The following is a 17,523-nucleotide window of genomic DNA, read 5'->3' as shown; positions in this document are numbered from 1 at the left end:
AATTAAACAAGTGAAGAAAACTTGTAAGATATTATGGATGAAATTAATTACATGTATCGCACGCACGCACGCACGCACGCACGCACTCACACTCACACACACACACACACACACACACACACACACACACACACACACACACACACACACACACACACACACACACACACTCACACTCACACTCACACACACACACACACACACACTCACACACACACACACACACACACAGTTCATGGTTCAGAACTTGCAGATGTCAATATATTGCTATACAGTACACGCCATGGTGTGCCGTCTTCAACAAAACTGGATGTCCTCCCTTCCAGAAAGAGACACACTGACTGGAGTGACATCCTTAAAATGTAAAGCATACACTGTCCCAGGACATATAGGTCATAAAATGATCTATTCAGCTGTTATGTTCATCGAGGTAGTGACAATCATAATTGTTGTCAGAACATCTTTATAGAGGGCATAAATAAAATATAGCATTAGTTCAACTAGAGCGGTGGCCGTTGGGCACTGGCCTACTTGGAATGATGCAAGTTGGAAATAAATGCCCAACCCAGTTATTATGTACACACACACACACACACACACACACACACACACACACACACACACACACACACACACACACACACACACTTTACAATTGTGGCATTTAGCAGGTGCTCTACTTGATCTCAAGATAGGACTAATATGCACTCTAGTCAACAAACAACGGAATAAATTGAGGAAATAGAGCCCACCATGAACCAAATTAATATGTTCCATTTGTACACTCTCAGAGTTAAATTAACACTGAGAATTGTAGCCTACAGTATAGATTGGGAGCCCAAAGATTTAAAAACAAGAATGACACGTGTAACAGCCAGGTGAAACAAGCGTTCTCTGCTGTGCATCCGTCCCCCTTTTCTGAGGCATTACAGACTCTGGGTTGAGACCATAGAGTTACAATATAACTAGAGAGCGGATGACTAGCGACAGGCCCGCCCCCTGTTATTCACTTCAATGGAAATCTGGGGGCTTGGTTGAGACCTTAGGTTGAGACTTCCGCGCGGTGTTTCAGAGTATGGGGTCAGACTCCATTGGCTTAGGCGGAGTATAGAGACGCACAGGGACTACAAATTTCACGCCCCCAAATGAGACAGCGGCCCTACTTCAGGTCATAGAGTATATATATAATAGAGACTGAACTTGCGCGAAGCTCCGCCCCCCCAGCTATTCATGTCAGTGGAAGTTGCTCAGTGGCGTTTTGAAGCACCCGGAAGACTGCCGGAAGTCCCTCCCAGGACCTCAACTTTGAGGTCCTGAGTGACGTAGGGCAACCGAGCGCTCAACGTTAAAGCCCAGCTGCACGGGGTTTCCCGGTCATGAATCCACGGGTCCGCCTGTAGTCCCTCCTCCTACCACTAGGACCCAGAGCTTCAACGTTGGAAAGTCTGCCTGCCCCCTTGCTTCAGGTCCGTTAGAACGTGTACTGCAGCTGTCAATGCAATCCCTATGAGAGGCATCATAAAATACCCTCATTTCACTGGTCCATTACGGAGGCTGTAGCGATTTTTCTTTTTGTGTTCTAATAAATTGTCCCATATGTTTGATTTGTCCAGAAGTACGACTGGCACATCCTGCACAAAGCCACAACAACACCGGCACCACCAGGCAGGCTCAAGTCTCGCCATCCCTACAACGAGGCAGCTCAAGAGATGCTACAGTCGATTCCTGAGGACTTGTCCAGAGACGCCTGGCTGGCAGCATCCTGGAAACAGTAGTGGGAGACGGCTGGGCCCTCCCGGATCCAACAATACATCCGGGACCCAGCAGGTGGCGTAAAAGGAGAAGACATGCCACGCCATCTATGGACCTCGCTGAACCGTCTGCGCTGTGGCGTGGGATGCTTCAAGTCATCTATGAAGAAGTGGGGCCTATCGGACAGTGTGGCATGCGAGTGTGGCGAGCCTGAACAGACTGCCGAGCACATCATCACAGGCTGCCCACCCTCAGAAGCTGGCCTTTTTGACTTAGGACCAGAGACGAGGGCATGGCTGCATGACACTGAGTTGGCCATCTGATGATACACGAAAGAAGAAACAAAACGGTAAACCTACCTCTTTCGTAAAAAGAGGTAGGTATAACATATATTAGTAAGTCCGTGACATGTTCAAAATATAGACATGAATGAACAAAGTCAGTCGGGATCAATCTGGATGTATTGAGAATTCCACTCTTCAAAGTCGGCGCTCGTAGCCTCGTAAAGGCAGTGACGTCCCTTAAAAGGGAATATAGTCTTCAGTTCATTTCGTTACATTTTAAAAGTAGGCTAACTACAGTTAGGCTAACTACAGTTAGCCTACTACTACACGTGCATACCACATGACAAACAGTCTGGTGACTGGTGAGACGTAGGAGGACCCTAGGCAGGAAACAAACCATAGTCCTAGTCCTAGAGACCTCTCAATGCCTGCAATCTCCACAAGAACACACAAGGCAGAGAGAGCCTTCTGTTGGCTCTGGCATAAGAGAAAGGTCAATGGAGTGGAGGGTGTTGTGGTTAAGGGTTGAAACACTCTAAAAAGCTTGGGGACCACCCGATGACATTGATGTATTTACAAACTGAGCCACTGCTGCTGCCATAGCTGAACCGTAGTCCTAAATACGGAAGTCCCTGCCTGCATGGTATAGCCTACAACTAATCAGAGAGATTTTGGCATTTGGTAAATGACCAAGGCGTTTGATGGTTCATTCTCTATAGGAGGAAAGAAAAACAATTCACGTGGGGGTTCACAAGGGCTTCCATGAAAGGCATTCTCATTGGGAAGTGATTAATAGCAACATATCAACACCTCTAAGCAGGTAATTGCTACAGTGGCCTTTGTGCATGGGTACTGAAAGAAGGCAAAGAGTTTATTTTTTCATTTACCTATAAATGAGTTATTATAGACAGTGTACTTATACAGTATAATTTGTATCATTCACAAAACTACGAAAGACACACAGGTAACAATACAATAACCTGACCTTCTGACCTGAACCAACCATATTATTTAAGTTCTTTAAAAAATACATTTTAATAAATAATTCCTACAATAAACAATGGTTTATTAGCCCTAGTTATGCAAACAAAGTATGTGCCATCTATTGTATTTGTCCTCCGACCTAATCCTATATCTTGTTTTTGTAGGCTATGTTTTTTTTCTATGCAGCTGATAATTAAGATTTCTTTCAGAGATACCGTTGACATAGAAGGACATGTTCCAAGTGATTTGCACACTGGTCAAGCCTCTCTGATCTAAAATCAATATAGCTTTCGTAATGGTTTGAATGATCACCACAATATTACCTTGGAGGCGTCACATGGGACACCAGTAGACCTACAGTAATAACAACTCGTTATTACTACGATGCTAATAATATGAAAATAACTTGCCAATTTGGTTTCAGTAGGCCTACAATATTATGATCTGTTCCATTTGGGTGATACATTAGCAGATAGATACTTGTATGTAGTTTTATACTGCCACCTACTGTTCAGTTGGATGAACTGAATGTAAAGTTGCAACCCCAACTCAATGTGTTGACAATACAAATGATCACTCACTGAAATATTTTACTGTCTGGCCATTGTTTGTGTCACACACACACACACACACACACACACACACACACACACACACACACACACACACACACACACACACACACACACACACACACACACACACACACACACACACACACACACACACAATTAAAATGTTATAGTATTGTACTATTGTTGTCAATAGTTTAAAATGGATATAATGAGATCGATTTCTAAGCAAACAAGACTGAATTGCTGGCATCGATTGGACCGTTTAATCTGGATGATTGATGATGTATCAGTGTTTCCGGGTCTCTGAAGTACCCGCCTTCCGCCCTGATGCCCTTGTAGCTATGGAAACCCTGGTGGAACCGTGATAGCAACATCCAGTAGTCTGCTCTGCTCTCCAGTGCCACCATCCTCTCTCGTACCTCCGGGAGGTGCTGACTCTCGTCTCATCTCATATATAGCGTATATAGCTTGTGTGTGTGCAAGTATTACCCATAAATCAGAGGCAACAAGATGGCGATTGCACGTCTGGCAGCTTTTTGTGTGCTCTATTCCAGCATCCGTAAGTTTATTTTCATTTCCACAAAACGTTTGTGTGAATTCCATTAGCATCAACTCAAAAAAGCAGCAGCTGCTTTGCAGGCGAATGATGGACTGTCATTGGCACAATTAGACGCTGTACTGTAGCGTAAACGGGGTTAGCCATCGATGTTTTTGCTGTCAATGCATTGGAATCTACTATAGTTTAGAATCGTTTTCAGTCGTATATTAACATTAGCTACTAATGTTGCCTTTGTACGATTCTTGGAGTGGAAATGTGCCAATGCTGCCACACACATTCTGCAGTAGTAGCAAAATGTGTATTGTGTTAGTGAAATGGTGTGCATCTTATCGTTAACATCGCTTATGATTACCTAGAATATAGCTGCATGTTATGCAAATGTTCTGCTTTACTTTATTTGCAATAAGAAAGTACATACTGTAAGCCTGCCTGACAATTGACTATAATAATATCTTATCTGGCTATTTAGCTATATCTATCACAGGCACACAACTTAAAAGAAATGTATATGATGGAAATATATGGGTTTAAGGCCATAAGGACAGTAGTGATGCCCCTCAAATACACACTAAAACATAGTGGGCATTTAAAACACACACCCCGTGTCTCACATGTGTAATGTTGTTGATATCTGGTGACATTCCCCTACTATGAGAGAGCAGTCTTTCAAAAGTTGTTAACTGCGGTCAACATTTTACTTCTGTGCTCTAATGGCACTATAGCGGACAAAAGGTCATGTTTCTTGCCACCAGTTACAGTGACAGCGGTACTGTTGATGTGGTTAAGCCCTGCCCTCTGACTGCACGGGGATGCAGGCAGTGGTGCTTGCTGTGAGTTCAGGGGATGAGTGCAAACTAGTTGATTGATTCCATATGCATTGGGCCTTTGATGAGAACTTACTAAAAATTGAGATGTAGCCTAATTTAAATACATTATTTAAGTGGTGATTAGGATCCTTCTACGCTGAACTTTGCTGGTCACGTACTGCTCATGAAGGTTAGGTTTGCAGATCAATCCATGGCAGGTGCTAAATGCAACACCAGTACCATGATTGATTGATTGATTGATTCTTTATTTAAGTGTCATGCTTCCGAAGAAGCCCAGCCCATATGGACTTACAGGACCATAAACAGTTTACATAAACAATTACAAGTACCAGTGCTCCAACAGTTGCACTTGTAGTAATGTAAATTAAAGTAAGTGTATCCATGTGTTGATTGAAACAGGTTGTTGAACACAATGTTTTTACTATGTAGCAGACAGTTTGAGATTTGTTTCAAATGGAAAGTGCATTCAAATGTACTATTATTATTATTATTATTATTATTATTATTATTATTATTATTATTATTATTATTATTATTATTATTATTATTATTATTATTATTATTATAGTAGTAATAGTAGTTTACTTAGGCTAGTTAACCAGGTGAGGAATCGGGATGTACTGTAAATTAATTCATATCACCTTCAGAGAGTATTTTAATTAACAATAAAAATGCCAGGCAGAGCATTTGCAGCATCTGTGAAATAAACACAGGACTTCGATCATAGATTAATTTTAAATTGGAAAACTGGAATTTCTGTGTAGTGCAGACTATTGAATTAAAGGTATATACTATAGAATAAAATACAATGTTTAGCTTATTCTGATATAAAACAAAATATATAAAAGCTACTGTTCAAACGGTTCATGCACATTTATCTCTATGGTAACATAGTTGTCTACACATTACTCCACGTCTTTGGCAATTTTGCAGCTACTGTGCTGGAATGTCTGGGAAAGGGGCTTTTTTTAGATGCACTGGATCAACAGCCTTGCATTGGGGATGGGCAGCTGTTTTCATATTTAAGAGGATTGTAAAATCTGTCTATGTATCCACAGCCAGCTACAGACCCACTTTGTTGCATTATGCATTAAAACAATAAAGGGATTAAAATCAGCTGGTGTTCCCAATAAATGCTGAGATCATTTTCATGATATAAAGGATCCCCTCCCCTTTAGCCTACGTGTGTGTGTGTGTGTGTGTGTGTGTGTGTGTGAGAATGCTTTATTCTAAACACATTTTGTAGTCATTGTCAATTTAATTGGATTCTTTCCCACAGCCTTAAACTGTCTGCGCCTATACTACAGATACTACAGCAATCAATGTATGGGCGGTAATTATGCGCTAGGGTTTACGGTGGCATCTTTTGCAAGAAACAAGACTATGAGGCCAACTATTCTGAAAATGCTGAGTCTATAAAAGGTATTTTCGTTTAGATATCAGGGCTGGCTTTAGTATCATACCCTACCGCAGGGCCCAGTCTATTACAGCATCCGGTATAGTACATGTACCATACAAAAAATGGCATAATAATCTAAACACAATTAAGCTAAAAAATAAATACCATCATTTCACTCTCATTTCACACAAACATTTTAACTTTTTCATTTTCAGTACTTGGATGCAATTTTATTGTTTCATATGTTTTGTATACAACTAGCCTACATTTAGTCATGACAAACGGGGGCCTTGCTTCAAGTGTAAACTTCTTATTTAATTAAGGAAAAATCGTTAATTTCTGTATCCAAGCTAAGATAATCCACTTAATAAACTGTTTATAGCTGGAACATTTGTCAGACAAGCTCTCCTTGTGTCCAGTCACTGCAGGGGTAAAAATAGCTCTTGATGAACAGGGTGGGAAAGTCAGCAACCGAGACGGAAGCTGAGACCTGGGAGTCAGGTCTCATCAGTGTCCACAGCTGTGGACTTGACTAGATGTTTTGGCAAGACCCATGTTTTCCTTATTGTCAGAATAACTTCCACTGATACATGTCTGATTGTCAGAGCAATCTGGGACCGTATTCTGTTTTTTGAGGGGCGCCAGCCCCTCCAACATCAGCTTTCAGAAGAAGAAAAAAAATCACACCTGTGTGAAGTGAGGGGCGCTCTTATAATCATACACCATCATACATCATCTCATTCCGGCCAATCATAATTTGCGTCCTCACCTTTGTCTTCAATGTTTGTGTTTACACAATGTTTGTATTTACACAAACATTCAAAGCTGGACAGAGGGGCTAGCACCCCTCAAAAACAGGACCTCACTCATGATGTCGTGTGGCACACAGATAGCACCTCTGTGTGAACCTAGAATTTCCACAGCTCTAAGGTATATTAATGACATAGTAAAATGTTGAAAACGAGTAGAATTCCCCTTGGCAGTGCTGCTGACAGATGTCTTGAAGTTGAGAGATTAGAGTCAGAGTGACGTGGCCGTGATCCACCGCATCCTCCCATTAGCCAATAAATATAGGATTGTAACCTCATGAATCCTAGTGGCTATATAATAGGCGACCATTCAGTGAAAATAGGCAAACATTTGGATAAAATGGCAGATGTACAAGCTCACAATGTGTCACATTTGGCTATTATTGGCAAAGGGATTTGTTGTGGAGGGGGAAAGGGAAGGACAGTGGACCCCAGTCAATGAAATATAGGGGTTAAGTGGTAGAGTAGACTGCCAGAGCCAAAGATTTACCAATATTTGTATGGTCTTGATTTTCTATAGTGCATCCCTCTGACATGCATTAGGCCCAGTCAGATAAATAATGCTTATTATTTTATCTACAATCACCTTCATTTGATTTGAATCCCTTTGTACTGCCTCCACAGGGAAAGGGAATGTCATCATTAACCAGCAGGGGAGCTTTTTACCACATAATACACAACAATTATTATATTTGGTGTTTTGTGTGTTTTGTTGTAAGTAGGAGTCAGACCAAGTGGCTTGGACATGGAGACTAGAAAACAGAAACATAGACCCACAAAAATTCATTATACATACCACCAGTAGTAGTAGAGGTTTTCATGCTCATCAGATAGGTGTCAATAAGAAAGAAGGGTTGTCCGCACACTGTGTATCTGCTCCCAGGAAACTTTATTTGAAGAAGAGTAACAATGTTTTGACCCTTCCGGGTCTTCGTCGGTTATCATAGGCATCATACCTGACGAAGACCCAGAAGGGTCGAAATGTTGTTACTCTTCTTCAAATAAAATTTCCTGGGAGCAGATACAGTGTGCGGTCAACCCTTCTTTCTCATTGTACGTATTTTTGTTCATCACCTTTTTTGAGATGTGTGTGCTTCCCTTTGGAACCTATTATTCATTTTGTCCTCATGGGTGTCAATTTAACAATCCCAGTCCATCACCCTACTACCTACCCTACATAATGTGTCTTTTCTAGAAAATAGTGCCTGTTATTATTTGTTATTATAATGTTACTGTGTGGCATGCAAACCACACATATATAGAAATATGTGATAACAAGTATGAATAACCAGTGGCTACCAAAGGTGTACAACTGTCTATATAGTCTCAAAGCACCTTTGGTGTACAGTGTTGAATTTTCACAGTTGAGTTCAATAGTTAACATTTATACATTGCTGCTTCAAGGAACCTACAGTACTTCGTTTTTGTTTCAAGCATTCAGTGTTTTCACTGTATGCTTGCCTTGTTTTAAATTGCCTTGCTTTGCATCATTCTACCTGTCTATTTCTCGCACGCAGTATTATAAAGCATGCACTGATTTTTTTTTTTACCAGTTTCAAAGGAACTCTGGCTCATATGAAAAATATGCCTTAAAACATTATACTTGCCCTCTATAACTGAAATTAAAAATTAAAACACTTTAAATATTTAATTTCTTTCATAAATAGAGAATCTTTCACTCAATAGGAACTGCTCCTGTCGCAAGATGTCATATGTCTATGTGTGGTCCACCCCTATGGAATATATGGAATGCACATGCTAATAAAAAGTATTTAAAATATTGCTTTGATGCTCATATTATCCTTAGGAAGCATAAAGTTGTTTTTTATTAGCATATGAACTCCATACATTCCATAGGGCTAGACCACATGGACATATGACATCAACTTGCGACAGAAGCAGCTCCAATTGAGTGAAAGATTCTCTATTTATGAAAGAAATACAATATTTAAGGTGTTTTTATTTTTTGAGTGGTGTAAACCACTCCTACGACTGGCTTTGTTAGTTTACGTGTCTGTCTGTCTGTCTGTCTGTCTGTGAAAAATGAGCATGGTTGCTACGGTCACCCAGTTCACCCGGGTGTGATTTCATTACGTCAGACATTACGTCAGACCACAGCTGATCAGGCTATATAAGACCTTACACCACTCAGTTCACACAGGTGTGATTTTTTTATTTTAGTTGTAGAGGGCAAGTATAATGTTTTAAGGCATATTTGTCTTATTAGCCAGGGATCCTTTTAAAAATAAAAATAAATGTTTTAAAAAAGAATCGCCAGTTTGAATTAAGAACAACTGAGCCCCAACCCCCGCTATTGTAAGAATTGTACAATACAATACCAAAGCCTGAACTACAGTAGAAATATTGAAATGTGCGGCATTTGTATTAAACCTCCATCGTAAACTTAACTTTTGATGACAGGGGGCCTCCACTGAGCACAGGTAGAGAAATGGCAGAGTGGGGTTAATGTTTTCGGCAATGTGTACTTTATTCTAACATGATTTGAATGCAATATACTATTAGCAATCATGTTATCTGTTAATAATATGTATATTGCATTCAAATCATGTTTTTAAATGTTTGGTTCTTGTACACAGGTTGAGGCATCGTATAAGCCCTTTGGGCTTCTTGCCTCCTCCTAGCACTTTATATTTTCTACGTATTTCCCCTTTTTGTGTTGTTTTTACTGTGCTAAATAAAATAAAATAAAATTCTGTACAATAAAAGATGTCTTAGAATGTTTGATAACACCTTTTTATCATGCACTACACAGATTACACTTGCATAATTTATATCTGGCCCCAGAGTTTATCTTTAACAATGCAATTGGTTAGTTATTACATGAACCCTACAGTCCCTATTCTGGGGATTTAAAAAAAAAAGCAGATCTGCAAGTTCACACACAATGCGCATGTTTGTAGATATTTGGTTTTAGAGAGTCCTGGAGTACCCCAGTCAACTAAGTATCAAAATCAAGTGATACAGCATTTAATAAAATTTAATAAAACGCTGTCCAAATTATACACTTTCATCACTATAAAAAGCCGAATGTATACTCACATATACACACAATCGCACGTATAAATTAGGTTTCTAATCTAATCTTTCAAACTTTATTGGGCAAGAAAATGCTAATTTGTATGTCATTGTCAGTGTGTGCTATCAGCATTTTCTGATACATTTCCTATTTTCCTTTCTTATAGGCCTTATTCCATCAACATTTGGCGTAATCCTCCGAACTACAGACAAGCTTGTCTGGGCAAATGAGTTTGAATGTAAGTTTCTTGCAAATTAGTTTAATGTTTTGTAATTAAATTGCCTTTTGTACTGATTTGGGTTGCTATTGTTCTCATTTGTCTTTTTTCCATAGCCATTGAACTGACCTGTTTAATAGAGTCTATCTCAACAAACAACCCAAGGATTGAATGGAAAAAGATCAAGAATGGTGTCCCTAGTTATGTCTACTTTCAAAACAGGATATCAGGTAAACTGCTAAATCATCTCCTTACTTTTACCAAATGGAAAGTGCCTGAAAATAACTAGATCATAGACAGTGAAATTACGCTGTATTTAAATGAGTGGTTGTATTATAAACTGTTGTTGTCTCTCTACAAGGGGACTTGGAAGATAGAGCACAGCTCAGAGAGCCAGCGAATATTGTAATCTTCAATGCTACACGGGCAGACACGGCAGAATACCGTTGTGAGGTGGCCGCCATCGATGACCAAAGGGACTTTGATGAAATACTCATCAGTCTTGCAGTGAGAGGTACTGTAACCTGGTAGTCTATGTTTGCCATAAAATAGTTATTTATGACACATTTGTTTTATCTCTCCATGTGTTTTCTTACTAATGTGTTAGTGCTACCCAGTAAAGTTTGTATCTCTATGCAGTGAAGCCTGTAGTACCGCGGTGCAGTGTACCAGTGGCAGTCACAGTTGGGACATCCCCTGAGCTACGCTGCTTGGAGAATGAGGGTTTCCCTGCCTCACAGTACAGTTGGTTCCACAACAAGGAGGAACTTCCTCAGGACCCCAAGACCAGCCCTAAGTTCATCAACTCATCCTACACCATAAACGTTGACACTGGAAGCCTGGTGAGAATTAGAGGGTTGTTGAAAAAACAAAAAAAGTATGGAATGTTGGTTAATTTGCTTTAATTACACTTTGTCTTGTTTGCCAAACCAAAACATATACCAATGTGCTCAGTGCATCGAGAGATTGTTCGACGTGCTGGAAATTGCCACAAGCCTACGTGTGCATGCGTGCTGTGCATGTGGAGTTATGTATCAATTGATTTTAGAAAGTAATGTCTTGTTTCAGAAATTCCGAAGGGTGAGGAAGGAGGATGCTGGGGAGTATTATTGTCAAGCAAAGAATGATGCAGGATATGCGCACTGTCCCTCACAGCCGATGGAAGTCTGTAAGTGCCAGTCATTTATTTTTACATTATTAGTAAGACTTTGAGGTTTTATTTGACTAAAGAAGAGTGTTTTGTCCTCCTTTGTCCTTTGTAGTATGGCAATGATTTAAAAAATGAAGAAATAAAGATTCCTGACTTTTCTTATTTATTTTTATTTTTATTTATTTTCAAAACAGTGAAAGAATGTTTTGGTCTTGAATAATAGTAAGAGCATTTTTATGTAGTAAAACAAAGCCAAAAACGTATTGTTGAACCCTTGTTGTATAGCTACCTGGCAATGATATTCTTTGTTGTGTCTGTGCTACTATATGAACCAGTGGCGTATTCACAATAAGGCGAGGCCAGGCCGCCGTCTGGCCAAGTCTTAATCTCGCCTCTCCTTGAAAACCATTCCATTGGCCCCTCGCCCATTCACGGACGTGTCCATTCCGACCCTCCCATAGACATGCAAATGTACGACGAATGTTTGACACACTACTGAAGATGCGTGCTCAGCTGAGTGTCCAGGGCACTAATTACCCTGCCGATGACCACATGTACTGTTGAACACCTGTTTACTAGTGTACAAAGAGTAAAAAGTGCACGCAGAAGTACAATGAGAGAGGTTTAACTGAATATCTGAACTACGAAGTGTTACAGAGCCACATACACATATACTGTTCCCTGTTACACAACTCACATACCTTCAACGGCAGGTACAACACAACAAAACTGTATAGATTCACATCAACATTCAATTCCAGAGCCACAAACATTTACTGAACATGTTTCATTGTGGTCATTGGGTCGCAAAATGACAGTAATACCGTAGTACACCAGCTTGAATCACACTAGTATACACACAGCATACAACACAAGCATCAGCAGCAAAGAAGCAAAGTATCTACCTTGAGCCGGCTTCTACTTGACTTCATCAATTGTGTTGCCAGGGAAGTTCAGTCACACACTGCTTCTTCACCTGGAAAGGAGCCAGCTTAGGTGGTTCGAGCATCTGTTTAGGATGCCTCTCGAGCGTCTCCCTAGGGAGGTCCTCGATGCACGTCCCACTGGGACGAGACCCTGGGGCAGACCAGAGTGTAGAGTAGGAGAGTAGCGACACGCTTTAATCTTGCCGCAAAGCGGGTGCCTATGGGCTATAGTTCCATTGCTCCTATGGCTGAAACTATCCCATTGAGATAGAATGAGCACTTCAGCATTCCATTGTTACAATGGGAGTCAACGCTAGTGTCGCCACTCTCTTACTATATTACTCTGGGCAGACCTGGGCGTCAAACTTTGGAACCCATGGATAGAGAGATCGAGCCTCCGGCGCTCTCTCTAGCTCATGATGAGCCCTCCAGTGGCGTCTCCAGTCATCTCCATCCTTTGGCTGGCCAGTACTTTCCTCCCAGTATCAATGGCACCGATCAGCCTCATTCTCCCAGCTCTCGTCTTCTCACTCAGCCTTGGAGCAGACAAACATAGCTTGTATATGTATACTGCATGTATACTGCATTCTTCTTAGTAGTACATATAGCCCATTATATCCTATCACAACACAGCCTAGTTTACATAGGTGTGTACATATACGTAATGTTCCATCGTTGGTAAACAGTTAAGAATGAAGTTTCATACAAGGATTTGGTGCTGTGACACCCCAAACAATTGTGTCTGTATATTTATTCTATAAATGTATATAGGACCCTATAGCCCCTTTCGGGGCCCATGTTTACCTTTTCTGTATTTGGGTTCTAAACGAGTCCCCAAATACAGAAAATACACACACACAAGCACGCACGCACGCACACGTTAATGCTTAGCATAGGCAGCTAACTCACCTGCATAATAAAAACAAATCGACCAAGCAGTTTGTTATAAAGATTAATTAATTTCTCTTTCAAACTGTCACATACTATAGTGACTGAGCAGTTTTCGCTTCCTAACAACTCAGACTACTCCACTCAACTTCCATGAGGTGTAAGATTACATTATAAGTTTATTTCACTATTTTTACTATCAAACATAAGGAGCTCATGTCTGTCTGACTGTTTGCAGCAGGGGCATGGCTACCAGAGGATTTTAAAGAGTGCCTGCTCAGCACTAAGTGTCTACCAATTCACTGGAGTGTCTACTTTATATGCATGCATGATGCATGTACAGTACTGTACATACTGTACTGTAGGCCTATGTCAACCGGGCAGATACAGTAGCCGAGCTCTAGACCGGATGTAAGCACTGAACAGAAAATATTAACCAGGCTTTTTGACTGGTACTGTGGAAAGCCTGGTGATATATGGTTAACAAGAATACAGCCACTTCATTCTCCCCAAATTAAGTACGAGGTCCAGGTTTTTAAAATAAATAAGTAGAATCCATGCTTTGTTTGTTCATTTCCATGAAGTGTGATTTTGAAGTTATCAAACCACGGTAGCTATACAACACAAGGTTCTACAATATTTAAACAACACTTTCATACTAGTGTCTTTGACTTATTCACAGGGACACATGTTTTTACAAGGTGTTTTGTCATATCAGTCTTATTTACATACATATATTTATTATGTATATTTATATTCGTTTTATATATACACACCGGTGTATAATATATATAAAACTAATATAAATATACACACACACACACACACACACACACACACACACACATACATATATATATATATATATATATAACCATCTGAAGTGTCAACTGGTTGTTACTGCATTCCTGTGGCTGTAACTCACAGGAAGCTGATCATTTTCTTTAATGTAATTCCTTTGAGTTGTATAAATGTGTTACCTGAAGGTTCTATTTTTAAATGTCCTGTTTGAATACTTGCAGATGATATTGACATCCTTGGGATTCTCCTAAAGGCATTTGCTGGTTTGGTAGCATTGATTTGCATCGCCGTGGGGATTTGCCATGCTCATAGACATGGATGTTTCTCAAGCAAAGACCATACAGAAAATAAGTGAGTAGCTCTTGTACTGTACAGCATGAAAATATATGTCTTTACTAACTATTCTTCTCAGTTGTATATGTATTATTAATGCAAGCCATTGACATTACATTTAACTTGTTGCTATGATTGCCATTGTGAAGAAATTAAGAACACTTTTCTTCTTCAGCTACAAATTGCCAGCACAAGATGATGGTGTTGAATATGGGGATCCTGATGAGGTAAAAAAGAAAGAAAAAAAAGCTCACATTGCAAATGTGTTATGCAGTCAAAAGTTGAATTAAGCCACACATATTTACATGTCATATTACAAATAAAAGTACTGTAATTAACTTGATAAATTACTGTAATTAATATTTTAACTTTCCTATAATGCAGGGTCATTTCCGCCACAAATCTTCATTTGTCATCTGACACTCAACAAATTGGATGGGAAGGAACGGAAAGAAAACTGTAGGAAAAAAACATACTTAAGTGAAATTTCAGCAATGGCGCTCTCTAGGATCAATGGCACATTATTCTCTGACGCACATCAAAATAGAATCAACCAGCTTGCCAAAGTAACTTTATTGACATAACCTCTTTATTTTTATAATGTATTAATGATTTTATATTCTTTATGGCATTGTTAAACCACATTACCCTGGCATCCGTAGTTTGGGGCTAATATTCCCAAACATAGCCTAGGCCTATGTACTTAATTTATACATGTACAGTAGTGTTGTTATGTAGCAGATCTACAAGCTCGCAACACGTTTTGAGCTTGTACTGGTAGATTGAATATTTTTGTCATGACACTGTCAGGCTTAAGTGATTAATGTCATCACTAAAGTTTTGTTTTACTTTTTAATACTAGATTATATATATTTTTTCTTGCCTCACACAATCAATATTATTTCGAACCATATTCAAGTAGTAAAAGATGCTGGAAGTGACATTCCCTCACATGGCTTTTGGACAAATCCTCTTTTATAACTTCCCAACTTTTTACTATATACTGTATATTGAAATTGTTTTACAAAACGTTTGACATTATTTGACCATAATAAACTCAACGCATGGACAATTTCATGTGTTGAAAGGTTGAATAATGTTTTGTAAATAGTTACATGGGCGATTAGTAGCGTACTGCAAACGGCTGGTGACCTCACACTCATAACTAAGGCACAATTTATCAGCCTTTGTTGTATTTACAGGTGATAACAAATATGCCTGAATAATAATATATAAATCCAGTGAAATCTAATACCATATATCCCATTATGCTGCAACTCAATATTTACTATACATTTGGTATAATTTTGAGAGTGTTGTTTTTGTGTACAGTATAAGTGACCTTCTGTGCTTTACTAATTATTTTGTGAAAATATATTGGACACATTGTCCACTTTTGACTCGGCATTACAATGTACATAAAACATGTAAAATTTTGTTCTTTTAATTTTCATACATCAACACAATAGACCTTACTGTAAGTATGGCAACAAAGCTGTCTGTGGGACACAAATGTCCAGTATCTTACTGTTCAGTTACAGTATCTACAGTCTCCACATTGTCAGTATTTGCATCATTAACAGTACAGTAGCATTAGTTTTCTGAAACCGTGCCAGTGTTGATTTTGTTAGAATGACTTGTATAACTCAGGAACTGTTGTAAAATGTTCAGTGTACTGTTCACTTGATATTACTGTTATACGGTATGTTCATTTTTATTTTGTTACTATTAAATACATTTTAACTTAACCAAGTTTTGAGAGTAGCACATTTCATTGTATGTGAAAGTACGATGGTAGTTTCTGAAATGATTGCTATTGCCTACATCAGGGGTGCCCAAAAGGTAGATCGCGATCTACCAGTAGATCACAAAGGCTGTGCAGGTAGATCACATGACATGCCCCTAAAGAATATTTAATTTAAATATAAAAACTATTTTTGGCATCTGCCACTTGAATTAAGTTGACTTGATTGATTGACTGACATAAAAAAGGGCCTGTCAGCTCAAACCCATAATGCAATACTTTGTTTTCAAGAGTGTTGCTGTGCACAAATGTCGGTAGATTACAAATGAAATACAAAAAAACTCTAGGCCTACCTATTCCATTTATCCCCTTTCCCATTCCAAGTGCATTTGTCTTAAATATAATACCAGCGCCGCTATTCCAAAGCCATTTTCAGAAATGGTATTATAATGGGTAGATCTTGTTGAGCTGGTCATTTTGAAAGTAGCTCTCAAGTCAAAAAGTGTGGGCACCCCTGGCCTACATAGTGCATAGTCATGCTGCCTGCCTACTACTGCCTAGGATAAAATTATTAGAGTGAAAAGAGGAAACACAATGTTGCTGTACTTGACTGTTATTGTAGGCCAGTGGTTCTCAAACGTTTTCATGTCGAGGACACCCAAATTGATAGAAATTGAAAAAAGATATTATTTGAAAATAATTTGGGGCCCCCATAAGAGAAGATTTTCAATTAGATTTTGTATAGCATTAACTTAACCACTTAAGCCCTCTTTAGAAAACCAGACCCGAGTTGGCTTTGCACTTTTTTCCTATCTACACCAAATCTCTTCCAAAATAGCTGTTTTATTTTTGGCTAATTTGGCTAATGTTCCCCCAGAATATAGGTGCTGGGGTTCAATTGGTTAACAGTACAGACTAGATCTTATACAATCTCTCATTGGGCTAATTTCTAATTAGCTGTGAAATAAACTATTCCTAATTTGCTGGGGACCCCTGGCTAATAGTATACTTGTAATAATAAAATAAACGGGAAAGTACATTTTCAGTCTAAATAGTGTCAGCATACATTATTAAAAGGACATATTCAGCTCAGTCTCACTAAATACAAAATACATTTTAACCTTGTCGTGGTCACCAATTTCCTCTTATCAGGAGAGTGCATTTAATTATCAATCTCTATAGTATTCACTTGTTTTAATATCATTATATATCTTTCTCTTGATTGTATGAAATTGGAA

At 39.1% G+C, this 17,523-nt stretch overlaps 1 protein-coding gene across 1 annotated transcript; it reads left to right on the top strand.

The window, feature by feature from the left end:
- Positions 1-1,847: 1,847 nt before the first annotated feature.
- On the top strand, positions 1,848-16,287 carry jam3a (junctional adhesion molecule 3a; the record flags this gene model as incomplete). The annotated part of the gene is made up of 9 exons (XM_079513723.1): positions 1,848-1,938; positions 10,393-10,464; positions 10,560-10,673; positions 10,805-10,957; positions 11,083-11,285; positions 11,512-11,611; positions 14,430-14,559; positions 14,717-14,768; positions 14,926-16,287. 9 exons carry the CDS (start codon positions 1,848-1,850, stop codon positions 14,959-14,961), a joined length of 951 nt encoding a protein of 316 aa, XP_079369849.1. The 3' UTR covers positions 14,962-16,287.
- Positions 16,288-17,523: the final 1,236 nt, after the last annotated feature.

Source organism: Electrona antarctica (assembly GCF_951216825.1).
Source record: "Electrona antarctica genome assembly, chromosome: 11".
NCBI classification, from domain to species: domain Eukaryota; kingdom Metazoa; phylum Chordata; class Actinopteri; order Myctophiformes; family Myctophidae; genus Electrona; species Electrona antarctica.
Note: the sequence above shows the minus strand (reverse complement) of the source record. Positions and strands in the feature narration are given on the sequence as shown.